The sequence below is a fragment of the Cynoglossus semilaevis genome, chromosome W (genome assembly GCF_000523025.1).
Source record: "Cynoglossus semilaevis isolate Cse_v1.0 chromosome W, Cse_v1.0, whole genome shotgun sequence".
NCBI lineage: Eukaryota > Metazoa > Chordata > Actinopteri > Pleuronectiformes > Cynoglossidae > Cynoglossus > Cynoglossus semilaevis.
Genome location: NC_024327.1, coordinates 11,756,687 through 11,771,734, shown reverse-complemented (window position 1 = coordinate 11,771,734; position 15,048 = coordinate 11,756,687). Strand labels below are relative to the sequence as shown.

Genomic DNA, 15,048 nt, shown 5'->3' with positions numbered 1-15,048 from the left:
TGCAAATTATTTTGGCACCAAATTGTCCAGTAAACTTATTAGGGAGAGATGCAATGTCACAGTTACGACTAGCGATTGTGCCCGATGAGACTGGTGGAATGACTGTGAAAAGGAATAGACACGTGCGGGCATCGCAGGAAGCAGGCAGGACCCAAATGCAGTACTGGTTAGGTTTTATTAACAAAGTCCAAATGAACAAAACACAAAGAACTAACAGGCATGGAATTCTCTTTGGAACACGAGGAAACACGGAAACACGAGGAAACACAGAGTAGGAAACTCACGAACACGAAGATCTAACACAATCACAATGATCAAACACAGTGATCTAACCCACTGATCCAACACAATGATCCAACAACGACAGAGTCAGGGAGAGGGGTATATATACACAGGGAACACCAGGTGACACAAGTGAAGCTAATTACTAACAGGTGAGTGTGATCCCACAGATTACCCCACAAAGACAACAGGAAAAGGAACCAGACAGACATGACATAAACAAAACAAACACTGATGTTATGGTTGTGCAAGGAACAGGCACGCCAAACTATTTCTGGTCATTAGATTTGAACACTGGTCCGCTTTTGAGGGTCCCAACAACATTGCTTAGCAAAATAACAGATTTGTTAAAAATGCCAGACCAAATCCAACAAGTTGATAAACTGCATGTAACTTTGCGTTTTAAGCACACTCCAGGGCAAGACGATGATTTTGATAAAAAGGTGCACAAACTGAAATCTCAACAAATTCTAATGATCTAATGATACCAAGAACAGATAAGAGAGTATAGCTGTTGCTACTGTGAAGGTTTCAGAAGAAGCAAGATTACCGTATTTTCCGCACTATAAGGCGCACCTAAAATCTGAAATTTTTTTCAAAAGCTGACTATGCGCCTTATAATCCGGTACGCCTTATATATGGATCAATATTGAGCCGCGACAGGTCTCGCAACTTACGGTAAGCAGCCACAGACTCCATTTTTCCCCGTAGAAGAAGAAGTGCGCGGTGCATGCTGGGATATATTAAACAGCGATTCATTTTCATTTGTGTGTTTGTGTAAAGACCCTGAAATGGCTCCTATTAAGAGACACGCTTTCAGGAAGACGGGAATTTCTGTAACAACTGATGGAGCACCTGCAATGACAGGTCGTCTCTCCGGATTTATTGTGCACTGCAAAGCGGACCAGGATATTCCAAAGTTTTTGAACTACCATTGCATCATTCACCAACAGGCTATATGCGCAAAATTTATGGGATTTGACCATGTCATGACGCCTGTTATCAGGATCATCAGTTCCATTCAAGCAAAGGTAATTACAGCACCGGAGCTTCAAGCTGTTCCTAGAGGAATGCTCTGCGGAGTATGGGGATCTCCTCCTCCACATCGAGGTCAGATGGATAAGTCGGGGGAAGATACTTCAGCGCTTTCTTTCCTTGCTGGGTGAAATCAAAGCATTCATGAAAACAAGGGGGGAGAACACCACATTATTATCTGATGCAGAGTGGACTCAAGGACTCAAGGTTCTTTACCTCTCTTGTTGACTCCTTGCAGTGTCATCTCACTAGCTAACAAAGTACTTCTGAACACACTCACACACACACCTTCTCTGCTTAATATTTAACTGAAGTGAACTGAATGACTTTTATTGTGAATGCAATTTTTGTTCTTTATGTGGATTTCGCCATTTAGATACACTGATATATTGATGACTAAAAATGTTGTGTTGGGTAAAGTTTTTGATTCTTGGTTTGTAGAAATTGTAAATGATTCATAATAACATTTCATTTTTAGATGTCTTTGTGCATGTAAATAGTTTTTTGAAGTGTGATACAGTTACATGGACATATTGTATAGCAATGATAAGTAAATAAGTAGCAATATCGGTATTTGTAGTAACAACTATAACAATGATAATATTAATAATTTTGTGATGTTTTAATACAGAATGTGAGATGTGGACAGTAACATATTGTAAATGTTCAAGAAAAGAAAGCTTATTGAGTTTGTTTGTTCAAAATGAGCCATGAGAATAAATGTTACAAAACATGAGTAGATCTCGGCCATTTTTATTTTGTAGAAGTAGGTCTCAGAGGTAAAAAGGTTGTAGACACCTGCTGTAGAGATAGCCTTGGTTGTTGTGGAGTTAATTTGTGCTCACACTGTATGTCCAGAAAGGAAGAAAATTACACATAACTTTCAAAGGAACTTCCACACAGCTGTGAAGCGAAGCATAACCACATAAGAATCCAAGCCGCACTGCAGCGATGGGAGGTGCCCAGTTTGCTTTTTTAGGAGCAAGAAATACAGCACACACTTATGCATACATACACACACACACACACCAGACTCATACAGCGTTGGCCCAGCCCCACTGTCAGGAAACTTTCTCTGTTAGATAGGACTGTAAAAAATGCTGTTGGTTCATACCCCAGTTTCCTAACACACAAAGAATTCAAATAAAGATCAAATAAAGATCTGATCAAATAAAGAATCAAATACGAGAATATGAAGTTTTACTTGCAAGCAAGGAGTGCAGAACAATGGTTACATTCAGAAATGCACTGAGGAACTCCTCAGTGCTCAAAGCTTAAATACAGTTTTTTTTACACACACACTTCAATGGTCAGTACCTTAACCCTTTACAGCCATGTGGTGTTGTCGCGCAACTTCTGAGTGCTGATTGGCAAAAGCTGCTTCAAACAAAGATTCTCCACCAATAGAAAACATGTACACATGCTGAGCTATTCTGCTCAGTAACTCAGGTTAGATCAAAGAAATACATTTCTCGATTCTTTTCCTTTTTGATGTTCTGTTTTCCTCATTATTTGGGCAGAGAAACTGGTTCAGGCTGGTTCTGTGACCTGTCTCTATCTTCAAGCGTAACAGTCAGTGCCATCCGTACCATACACCATCCTGTTATGTAAACCATCAGCATGCACACCTTTCTTCAGTACTTCTCCTTTTAGTACAGCATTTAAAAACAAACAGTATAAATTGATATGGAAACTTAATACAATGAATATATTGTAAAGATTGAATAATCTTACGTATTTACAATATTTTAACACAACCTTTCAATCCGTCTGTATCGTTGGAAGAGATGGAAAAATGTATTGAAGACTTTCTGCAGTTTGCAGTTTATGAGATGGATCAAATGAGCTATCTGCAGATATACATTCAATTTATTGAGAAGATGAAGCAAAACATTCACTATGGCTTCAAGTATTAATAATCAGAACCAGTCATGAAAAAGTTAAAAAAAGGGAAATTTGATGGCAGTGATTTGGTTGCGGACATTTTGGGAATCCCTCTGGTTTTTACTCTTCATTTCTCCTTTGTTAACAACTGGGAGCAACACTGTGGTCAACTACCTGCACCACCTTCCTTCGTACCTGGAGCTATGAGTAAACTGACTGACAAGATGGACTTCTCAGAACGAGTGTGGAATTCTGGCTTCTACTTACTGAATGATCTGGTTTACGACCACATCATATGGAATGATCTAGATAACTATTACTCTGATTTCAAAAGTGAACATATCCACATTCATGTAAAAGCTTAGTGGAAAATGTCATATCAGGCAATGTGTTGACAGGTACACCCACAAGTGCTTGTAAGATGATGGGCAAAGCAGACATCTGGCTGATAAGAAACTACTGGGACTTAAATTTCCCTTATCCTATACTCCCTAACTTCAAATATGCTGTCAGGATCCACTACAGACCTGCTAAACCTATGCCTCATGTAAATTTGACTTTAGTGGTTAATCCTAGTTGTTGTTTAAGACTAGCAGGAACTTTCCATCCATCCATCCATCTTCAACCGCTTATCCGGGGCCGGGTCGCGGGGGCAACAGTCTGAGCAGGGACACCCAGACTTCCCTCTCCCTCGACACTTCCTCTAGCTCTTCTGGGGGGACCCCAAGGCGTTCCCAGGCCAGCCGAGCGACGTAGTCGCTCCAGCGTGTCCTAGGTCTTCCCCTAGGTCTCTTCCCAGAGGGACGGCACCCGAGCACCTCCCGAGGGAGGCGTCCGGGGGGCATGCGATGTAAATGCCCAAGCCACCTCAGCTGACCCCTCTCGATGTGGAGGAGACGCGGCTCTACTTCGAGCTCCTCCCGCGTGACAGAGCTCCTCACCCTTAGCAGGAACTTTATTACAATATTAATTAAGAAACTGATGTCAGCCCTGAAATTAACTCTTATCTCAGCACTGCCCCCTAGTGAGTTTATTGCATGACAACTATGCCCTCATAAAGCAGGTAAGGGGTATGTGGGCAGTGACATTGTGAACGTACTTAAGAGGCTTTAGACTAATTATTAGACCATTTGTACTGCACAGTGTTGGAAGTTAATTCATTTTAAGCTCAATAAAACAAAAAACCTACAGTATTTTATTTGTTGCAGGACATTGAAGACTTTGTCCAGAGTTCCAGAGAACATGGTGTCTTCACCTTGGGATCATTGATCACAAACATCACCAGAGAAAAGGCCAACATGATAGCTTCAGCCCTTGCTCAGATTCCACAAAAGGTCATCAGTGCTTTACTTAAAAATAAATATATATAGGGGCTTAATTTGGCATAAAATAATAATAACTGTTCACTGACACTTGCAGGTTCTGTGGCGATACAAAGGACAAAAACCACAAGACTCTGCATGCCAACATAAGATTATTTTACTGGCTCCCTCAGAATGACCTGCTGGGTGAATTCAGCTCTGAACAAATTTATTTCCAGACTTGTTTTAGACCTCATTTAAATACGTTACACTCAGAACCAGTTTGAAAAGATGTCACCCAGCACGTGTCTTGAAACAGTATTGATCTTCTTATGTGTACGATTGATTTGACCATTCAAATACAAAAGTTAGATATACGGTCACCCACAGACTAGAGCCTTTATCACCCATTGAGGTGCAAATGGAATTTATGAAGCCATCTATCACAGTGTTCCTATGGTGGGCATCCCCATGTTTGCTGACCAGCCAGCAAACATGGTCCACATGAAGGCCAGGGGAGCTGCACGCATCGTGGATTTGAACTTCAACAAACAAAAAACTTCGACAAATCGTGAGTACTAAATCACTTCTGGACTGAATTATTATTTTAACCCTTGTGAAGTCCTTCGGGTCTAGGTGACCCCAGGGTCTTTGTGTCTGTGTGTGTGTGTGCATGCATGAGTATGCGTGCGTGTGCATGTTCCTGTACTGCATGACTTGTGCCAGCTTTTCCTCATATTCATTAATACTCATATTCTGGGACAAGATGAAAATCATTGCAAGGACAAACGGTGTGTACAAAAATGCGAAGGACCGCACAAGTGTTAAGGGTCAGCGGTAGCAGCTGCTGCTGCTTCCCCACATCATGTAGGTCATTTGGTTACATTTCTGTTTTTTCCTTTTAACCACATTGTTGGGGTTTTTTGGTCAGTTAGTTACCATCTGTGTTTATATAGTTTATAAAATAGATAGCGTAGTTTAAGATGACTTACTGCTGTAATCTGTCTTTTGTTTGGAATGTGATTGTAAATGATTATTTATCTCTGTGGCTTATACTTGTTATTTATATCTTTTAAATACCAGAATCGGGGAAAAAAATCCACATTTATTATTAACCGACTGGTCAAACAAATGACTGGCTCCCTTGTTACGATGATTTCTGTTTAACAAAATGTAACCTATTTAGGAACAAGTGGACACTGCTAACTACTGGATATCCTTTAGATAATAAAGGAAATAAAGGTTTGACATCATGTGATATAAGTCACTGGGAAAAACCTGTAACTGAAAACTATGTAAATCTTCATCCACAGTTACAAGGAGAACGCCATGCGACTGTCCAGGACCCACCATGACAGACCTATGAGTCCTTGTGACAAGGCCATATTCTGGATTCAGTACACCATAAGAAACAAGGGGGCCAAACACTTGAGGGTCCAAGCCCATGAACTCACCTGGTACCAGTACCACAGCCTGGATGTCCTGGTCTTCCTCCTCTCCGTTGTCCTGCTTGTCAATGTCCTTTTCATCAAGACCTTCAGTTTCTGCTCCAGGAGGTGCTGTGGCAGCAAAAGAAAAAGGAAGACTGCGTAGTCATTTCATTTGATGATGGGCGTGAAGCTGGTGATGTTGTCTGTCCTAATAATCATGATTAAGACCAGACGTAGACCTAATACCTGCATTAATGTACAGGGGTTGGACAATGAAACTGAAACACTGGCCAAATTAGTGTTGGAGGTTTCATGGCTAAATATGATCAGCCTGGTGGCCAAACTTCATTGATTGCACATTGCACCAGTAAGAGCAGAGTGTGAAGGTTCAATTAGCAGAGTAATAGCAAAGTTCTGTGTAAATAGAATTCATAGTTAGTTACCAAAGTGTGTTAAACCAAAGTGTGGTGAACAATAAACTGTTATCTAAGTGTGTTAAATAATGGTCTGCTTGACAGGAGTAGGTACTCCTAAAAGTTTTTTTACAATGTAGGTCCATAAAGGATGAGGTCTGTTTCTCATCAAGTATGGGAGTCGGATGACCTTTGCCCTGGGAGTAAAACTTAACCAAAAAAACAACTGCCCAGTACTTGTGAAACCTTCTCAATAAAAGGAGCTGCAGTCCTCATACACTTTGGGACTTAGGTGAGCCAGCTCTGCGAAACTGTTGGTCTCTGTGCTCCCCCTCGCAGCGAGTAAAAAGTACAACATTGTCAGGTGTGGTTCTTTTCAGGTCATTCTATCTGCGGCAGTTAGATGACAACAGTGGTGACTGAATAACGTAATTTTCGGCACCAACATTCTGGTTAAAATATTGCAATGCACACAACATTATGGGTGACATATCAGAGTTCAAAAGAAAACAAATTGTTGGTGCACATCTTGCTGGCACATCTGTGACCAAGACAGCAAGTCTTTGTGATGTATCAAATCATCCAGGGCAATGTCAGCATACCACCAAGAAGGATGAACCACATCCAACAGGAGTAATTGTGGACGCAAGAGGAAGCTGTCTGAAAGGAATGCCCGGGTGCTAACCCGGATTGTATCCAGAAAACATAAAACCACAGCTGCCCAACTCACTGCAGAATTAAATGTGCACCTCAACTCCTCTGTTTCCACCAAAACTGTCCGTCGGGAGCTCCACAGGATCATTATACAGGGCTGGGCTGCTATAGCCAAACCTTTGGTCACCAGGCGTTTCAGTTTCATTGTCTAACCCCTGTATGTAACAGCTATTCTTCTCAATCAAAGGAAATTCATTTTCAAATCAGCTCCTTCTTCCCATTGTGGCACAAATAAAGCAAATACTAAAAATTATTTTGCCTTGTGATGCACCCCCCACCAAACTTATTGAAGTTTTTAGCAAAGTTATTAAACTTTGGCCTTTATATTACCTTAAAGATCCTGTTCATGTTTAACTTTCAGCCAAGAGTATGAGGGGTCTCAGCTATCTAACGGTGTACAAAGAATAACTACAGAGAGAATGAGCCTTATCAAGTAAATCATTGATTCAACCTGGATGTACTGGTCTTCCTCCTCTCCATTGTCCTGCAGTTTCTGCTTCAGTAGGTGCTACAGCAGCAAAAGAAAGACTAAGAGGGAATAAATGCCATTCACGTTTTTAAACTTTTATGTTCTACAGCTTCCTAGTTTTGTTAAATTTTTAATGCTTTTGTTTTTTAATGCTCAGAGAAAGTGCTGACAATGATTTGTGTTAGTAAACTGGTGAAATGTTGGATCTTTTGATATAGAATCATGTGCAGCCAACAATTAACTCAATTTTTCACAAGTACAAAGGACTTTTAGTAACACCAGGGGGCACTTAGACATTCAAAGCTTGTGGTTCATTGGTTTGTGAGTTTGGAAAGACAAAGGAACACACCAATGGAATTTATTCTTTGCCTTTACTTATTTGATAATTCCAGTTTTCTAATACATATCCTTTACTCCATACACATAGGTTACAATTCAAAATTTGAATTTAATTCCTAAACAAACAAAAAATACACAGTCACATGTTTGTAATTGTGCAGCCATTGTAGAAAAAAAAAAAGAATCAGTGTATTATTCAGTTTATTTAAATTATTTTTTCAGTTTTCCATCTTCCTTGGTCTTCCATAACATTAGCTCCATGCATGCTGCAGCATCTTCTGCAGTGTTGTGTCCACACACTGAAACATCAATATTCCTCATTACATGCAAACAATGACAACATTTTCAAACACAAACCCTGGTACTTTTATTTGGACACTTAAAGCATTGACACAAAACAATCTGATGTGGTGGCTGTAAGATTTGATGAAGACCCACCGCTCTCTTGGATGATTCTGCACAGGTATTCAGCGGTGAGATGGTTGAGGGTGCGCTTGTGTGGAGGTCCCAAACGGTGGGGAAACACCACTGATGTGTCCACTACTCTACCGTGGAGCAGCTACAACAAAGAAAGTAGAGGGGTATCCTGATCCATACTCTCTTCATAATAATCATGAAAACTATCCAGTTGCAGCTTTTACTGTTTTTTTCAATTATTTACTTTTAATCCCAACTATACAAATATATCATCTTTGATTTTATAGAAGTAGGCAAATGTCCCGTAACTATTTGTATAAATCCAAATCTTAGAGGTAACTTTACTGTTAAATTGTTTTGATATAATCATTTAGAAATGTTACAATACTGTATTAGTTACATATGGGTTACACACCTGAACTGTGTGTATCAAATATAACAACCAAAAAAAACAAAAAAACATTTGCATTAGCAGTCATCAGAACACTGCAGTAATCACACCCGTGACACTGGGAAAAGCATAGTCACCTTCAAGGCACAGAGGGCTGTTTCCAGGCTGTGTCCAATCAGAATGGTGTCAGCATTAATGAAGCTCATCAAGGTCTCTTGCACCTCCCTGAGTGAAGTGTTGTTACCTTTCACATCTTCTTTACCGATGCTTGAAAACCTTCATTGGCAAAATAAACAAAAAAAAAAAAAAAAAAAAAAAACTTGCCTAATGACCAGTTCTTGCAGCAGTAATGCTGCTTTGTCCTAGACAAACTGTCTTCCTTTCAACCATTGTTCATTTCCATCAAAGACTTTGTTAATGTCCTTTGATGGTGAAAGCCATACACAGTCATGTTGTTGGTCAAACAACACGATCAAATATAAATTACATCTATAAAAACTTTTTACAAAAATTTTACACACATCTGGTCGACTAAAATTAAAACTGTTCTTTTCAGAAATTGGGACAAGGACTAAATGACAATTTAGTCAAATGACTAATATAACCTTATAGTATGCTTCCAAAATAATACATTTGCATATTCTCACATGATCAAACAGCACATAACAGACAATAGGTTTCATATAATGAAAGATGGCACAGAGACACCTAATTTACCTTGTGTGATCACCTCACTGTCAGGTCTGACAAATGTGTCGTAGATGACTTGCAGACTAGAGTTGGCCACACTCACTCTGGACAGCGCCAGACCACTGACAGTATAACACTAACAGAAAACTTATTCAAACAATCCAAGCTAAACAGACTGTAGGCTCAATCTTGAAAGAGTTCAGCTTTTAATGCAGAGCCAAGTTACAGTAGAGCAGGGGTCACCAACCTTTTTGAAACAGTTACTTCAAGGGCACTTAGTAATACGAAGAGCTACTTGTCTGAGACTTCCCGAACAATGTAATAATAATTAGTTCTGGGACATACAATAGTAGACACTCTTCTTACCATCTTCATTGTACCCATTTGAATATCATTGCAAGTGACATTGTAACTGATTCCAAAAGCACAGTAACAGTACATTTGACCCTCTTGGTTACGAGTTTTATTTTTAGAACATACCCCACGGGCACATTAGGTAGTCCATGGGGGCTACCAGGTGCCCCCGGGCACCACATTGGTGACCCCTGCAGTAGAGCAATTACATTTATCATCAGGAGTTTGAGTGACAATTTTTAAATAACTACCCCAAAAAGTTGACCTTACCATTACACAATCCAAAGAGTAGACAATTGGTATCGGAGGGACGTCTGGGCCTGGTGGAGACAAACCCATCGAGGCTGAGGGAGTCATGAACATGCAACTGTTGGAAGAGGGGGAGGAAAAAAACAAAACAAATAAACACCATCTTGTAGATGATTTCAAGTTCTTTCTTTTTTTATATATATTTACACATATGTACAGTCCTACATTTCTCCTTTGTCTCTGAGGAACCCTGGACACTTTTGCACCACATTATCTTAAACACACAATTAAGTCAATGATGTCCAACCTGAAACACCTGACATCCAGGGGCTCCCATGACTCCTTGACAGCAACTGTAGTGAGTCTCCACACCACCTGGCACTACACACGCACACACTTTAAAACTTTAGTTTTCTAATGCGTTATGTCTTTACCATTAAAGAGATGATGACAGCCATTTGATGCTTCAACATACCTTTTCGCTCAACTCCTCTACCATAGTGATAATTGCACTCCTCCTTGCGGACATGTTTACCAGATTTGCTCACAGAGTATGTAGCGCCACATCGACAGCAGGTTCTCTTCAAAGCTTCCCCAACCCAACATCAGAAAAAAACCTCAGCACAACAAAAATGTTGTTTAAAGATGCACCTCTAAATTTACTTACATATCATAGTCAACGTACCCTACAGTGACAAGCTCAAAAAAGTTCAAGTCAAGGAGAAACAGCTACACTTACGGTCCGTGTTGCCTTTAGTAGTGTGTTTAAACAGAACTGCAGAGCCAAGTTTCTCAGTGTGCTGGATGGGATAGTTGTTCTCAATCAGCATTTCCTCAGGTAAAATATAGTCATTTAAACTCTGAAAGAGGGTAATATCATCTAGAAGACAAACATAGAGGCTGTGAAAGCTTTAAAGTTGGGCATGCAGAAATGCAAACAAAACAGACTTACCGTTTTCTCTGCACATTTCAAGATTAAGGGAAATTTTGCCTTTTCTTTTCTCACTGGGGGCTTTTTCACCTGCAACATGAGGGGAAATAAAATAAAATAAATAATTACATTAACCATTACCACATGCACACATCACAAACTAGTACTACTTAAAAAGGTTGTGTCCACCTCTGGATGAAGCAGCAGTCTGGTATTTCAGCCTCTTCAGTGAATTCACAGCTACAGTAACATACTTCAATTTGTTTGCACTACGGTTGTAGACAGTTTTCTCTTCAGCAACTGCCTATTTCAGCAAAGGAAAAAAAACAAACAAACATGAATGCCCAGTAAATCAAAAGGTGGCTATTGTGACTTTTGGGTAAACTCGCTTTTTCAAAGGCATCATTAACAATGGGTGTGGTTTTAAGGAACTCCTCCGTAAAAATGTTGACATATCGCTAACGAACCTCGTAGGGCACTTTATCTTTGGCAGGCTCACACTGCTTCAACTTACGTTTAGTAGACACTTGCTGAAACTGTGTGAAATAATAAACATTTCCGTAGTGCTTTAAATGTAACTGAGAGCTGCTGTTACTGATACTTACTAAATTTAAGTATCATAGACTCATTAAGTATCAGTTTGTATAGACTCATTTCAGACAGATGTGTGGACTTTTCATTGTAGAGTTTAGCACAAATGAAATTTGTAATCTATAGTTAACCCTTTTAAAAAGCAGGTCTGCACTCTACTGGGCCATAAGAACAGGGGAATGTTGGTACTTCCTTAACATACCACAGAACTGCTGGTAACAGGATTTGCAATCCTCAGATCACAGGGCTCATTCCATCACCACTATTTTGCAAGGAAACCTTGTGGACTATCCTTTTTAAGTGCATTCAATAAAATCCCATTGTTTCTTACCTTAACATTAACATTTTGTACAGCAGGTTGACCAGTGATGGAGGCGGTTGGATTTAAATGTGCTGCAACGGCAGCTGATGAGGGTCTAAGTGACTGAGCAGGAATAAGCACAGGTGCTGTAGTGTGGTACACTATATTACCAAAAGTATTTGCTCACCTGCCTTGACTCATACTATGAACTGAAGTGCCATCCCATTCCTAACCCAGAGTTCAATATGATGTCGGTCCACCTTTTGCAGCTATTACAGCTTCAACTCTTCTGGGAAGACTGTCTACAAGGTTGAGGAGAGTGTTTATAGGAATTTTTGACCATTCTTCCAAAAGCGCATTGGTGAGGTCACACACTGATGTTGGTCGAGAATGCCTGGCTCTCAGTCTCCGCTCTAATTCATCCCAAAGGTGTTCTATCGGGTTCAGGTCAGGACTCTGTGCAGGCCAGTCAAGTTCATCCACACCAGACTCTGTCATCCATGTCTTTATGGACCTTGCTTTGTGCACTGGTGCACAGTCATGTTGGAAGAGGAAGGGGCCCGCTCCAAACTGTTCCCACAAGGTTGGGAGCATGGAATTGTCCAAAATGTTTTGGTATCCTGAAGCCTTCAAAGTTCCTTTCACTGGAACTAAGGGGCCAAGCCCAGCTCCTGAAAAACAACCCCACACCATAATTCCTCCTCCACCAAATTTCACAGTCGGCACAATGCAGTCTGAAATGTACCGTTCTCCTGGCAACCTCCAAACCCAGACTCGTCCATCAGATTGCCAGATGGAAAAGCGTGATTCATCACTCCAGAGAACGCGTCTCCACTGCTCTAGAGGCCAGTGGCGGCGTGCTTTACACCATTGCATCCGACGCTTTGCATTGCACTTGGTGATGTGTGGCTTGGCTGCAGCTGCTCGGCCATGGAAACCCATTCCATGAAGCTCTCTGCGTACTGTACTTGAGCTAATCTGAAGGTCACATGAAGTTTGTAGCTCTGTAGCAATTGACTGTGCAGAAAGTCGGCGACCTCTTTGCACTTTATACACCTGTGGCCCGGCCAAGGGATTAGGACACCTGATTCTGATCATTTGAATGGGTGAGCGAATACTTTTGGTAATATAGTGTATCTCTGCACAGGTGTTACTGCAGCTCTGAGGCATATCTGTTTTACACCAAGAGAGTTGCTCTGAGGCACATGACCAACTGGGGTTAACACAGAGGTAACAGGGCTGTTGGCAGAAGACATAGGCAAAGGGAAGGTGCCTTCTGGAAGTATCAAGTGTAAGTTGTTGCCTACATCGGTAACAGCAGTTCCCAAAGGCAGGTAGTTTGTGCAAGCTTTTGGTAGAAGACAAAAAAAGATACAAATAATCATGCATGAGAAGCTGCTACAATATACAAGACTCAATAAATACAAAGACATAAAAAAAACACATGTTGCAACAATGAGAATATAGGCCGCTATTGCCAGGAATTGCATACCATTTAGCACAGAAACAGGTTTTGTGTTTGCAGAGGTAGCATGAACAGCATTGGTCTGGGTCTCTGTTTTTTTCTGAGAAGTGAAGGAGATAAACTCCTGACCACATTTTACTGAGGTAGAGAGGAGAAATGTCATCAGGAAGGCAAACATCTGAAGAAAGACTTGGCAAAATTGATTTTGCCTTTTCCTCAATAACCAAATGCTGACTTGGTGCCAACATACTTTCAAAAGTATTTTCTTTCTCGTACACATCCTGATTATCCGAGGACTGACCTTTGGTGAGGTCAATTACAGTACTGTCAGCTGGTGTAGGTGTATTTTCAAAACCTTTACTCGTCTTTTCAACAGCACAATCATAATCTGGATTTTCTTCTCTTTGTTCACATTCATATTTGTCCTGATGCATCCCAACCAGGGCCTGCTGTGGCGAATCTAGCACAAGTCTCGGTTTGGATTCTTTTAGCTGTTTTTCATCCTGAATGATGTCTGCAGCATAATCATCCAGTTTCTCGTATTTAGTTCATTTTCTGTCAGGTGAGGGAGGGATGTCAATAATTAGAACACAGTCCTCAGTAGATTCATCAAAAAGTCTTGGAGACACCTTCTGGTCACATAGTGAGGCTTCTTTTCTCTCTAGTACTTGTTTTGATTTCTGCTGCTTACAAGATGAAACACAAAACCGCAACCCAGCTGAAAAATTAGACATGGGATCATACTCCAAGTCAGTTTGGTTTGGTTTTGAGTTGTCAACTACATACTTCTTTATTTGAGAGTGTGAAACCATGCCATCAATTGATCTGCCTTCCTTTTTACATATGCCCTCAACTTCACTCAACAAATGCAATGTCTTTAACCATTACAGTAAGTCGTCTTTAGGAGTGCCCTAAAGGTCTGACTCAAGAAACTAGAAAACAGGAAATGGATTTGAAACATACCATGAAAGTAAAAACTTCTTCTTCTATGTATTTACATAGTACTTTCAGTTTAACACTTTATATGGTTATGGACATGTTAAAACTTTGTTTTCTCACATTACTCATTGCCATAATGAGTCAGCCACTAGGGTACACGAAGCCGTGTTTATAGTGCCGGTCCCAAGCCCGCATAAATGGTGAGGGTTGCGTCAGGAAGGGCATCCGGCGTAAAACGTTTAGCTAAATAAAATATGCAGATCAATAAACCGATTTCCATACCGGATCGGTCGAGGCCCGGGTTAACAACGACCGCCAACAGTGCCGTTGACCAACAGGGCACTGATGGAAATTGGACTAATGTGGGTCAGAGACAGAGAAGAAGAGGAGGGTGTTTGGTTAGGAGAAAAAGAGAAAAGATGAAGAATAGAAGTGTTAGTCTGAAGTTTGGACCTTTGAATGTAGGTACAATGACATTGAAAAGTAGAGAATTAGCTGATGTGATGGAGAGAAGAAGAGTAGATATTTTGTGTGTGCAGGAGACCAGGTGGAAGGGCAGTAAGGCTAGAAACATTGGAGGAGACTACAAATTGTTTTATCATGGTTCAGATGGGAAGAGAAATTGAGTAGGGGTGATCCTAAAGGCAGACCATGTAATAAATGTGATAGAGGTGAAACGAGAGTCAGACAGGTTGATGTGTGTGAAGGTAGAAATAGAAGGAGTGATGATAAATGTTGTTAGCGGTTATGCCCCACATGTGGGCTGTGAGTTGGAAGAAAAGGAGAAGGACAGTAGAAGTAGAAGGACAGGCAGTGGTAGATTTTGCAAAGAGAATGGAAATGGCTGTGGTAA

General features: G+C 40.6%; 3 protein-coding genes across 3 annotated transcripts in view; 2 read left to right on the top strand and 1 right to left on the bottom strand.

Moving 5' to 3' along the window:
- The first annotated feature begins 3,122 nt into the window (after positions 1–3,122).
- LOC103397218 (UDP-glucuronosyltransferase 2A2-like) lies at positions 3,123–6,095 on the top strand. The gene is given in 7 exon segments (XM_025052708.1): positions 3,123–3,534; positions 3,600–3,748; positions 4,410–4,535; positions 4,621–4,653; positions 4,655–4,707; positions 4,880–5,077; positions 5,816–6,095. Coding segments are annotated over 7 exon segments (1,125 nt in total). The 5' UTR covers positions 3,123–3,248.
- Positions 6,096–7,771: 1,676 nt separating this feature from the next.
- On the bottom strand, positions 7,772–13,206 carry LOC103397217 (RNA exonuclease 1 homolog). Its single transcript, XM_025052707.1, is given in 14 exon segments — positions 7,772–8,166; positions 8,306–8,426; positions 8,813–8,960; positions 9,395–9,501; positions 9,990–10,020; positions 10,022–10,086; positions 10,276–10,349; positions 10,444–10,557; positions 10,708–10,848; positions 10,921–10,989; positions 11,089–11,199; positions 11,285–11,429; positions 11,822–11,944; positions 12,922–13,206. Coding segments are annotated over 14 exon segments (1,593 nt in total). The 5' UTR covers positions 13,177–13,206; the 3' UTR covers positions 7,772–8,077.
- Positions 13,207–13,323: 117 nt separating this feature from the next.
- LOC112486336 (DNA polymerase iota-like) overlaps positions 13,324–15,048 on the top strand; it is a 6,683-nt gene continuing 4,958 nt past the window's right edge. The window contains 1 exon segment of the mRNA XM_025052706.1: positions 13,324–13,336. Coding sequence (XP_024908474.1) covers positions 13,324–13,336 — 13 coding nt within the window.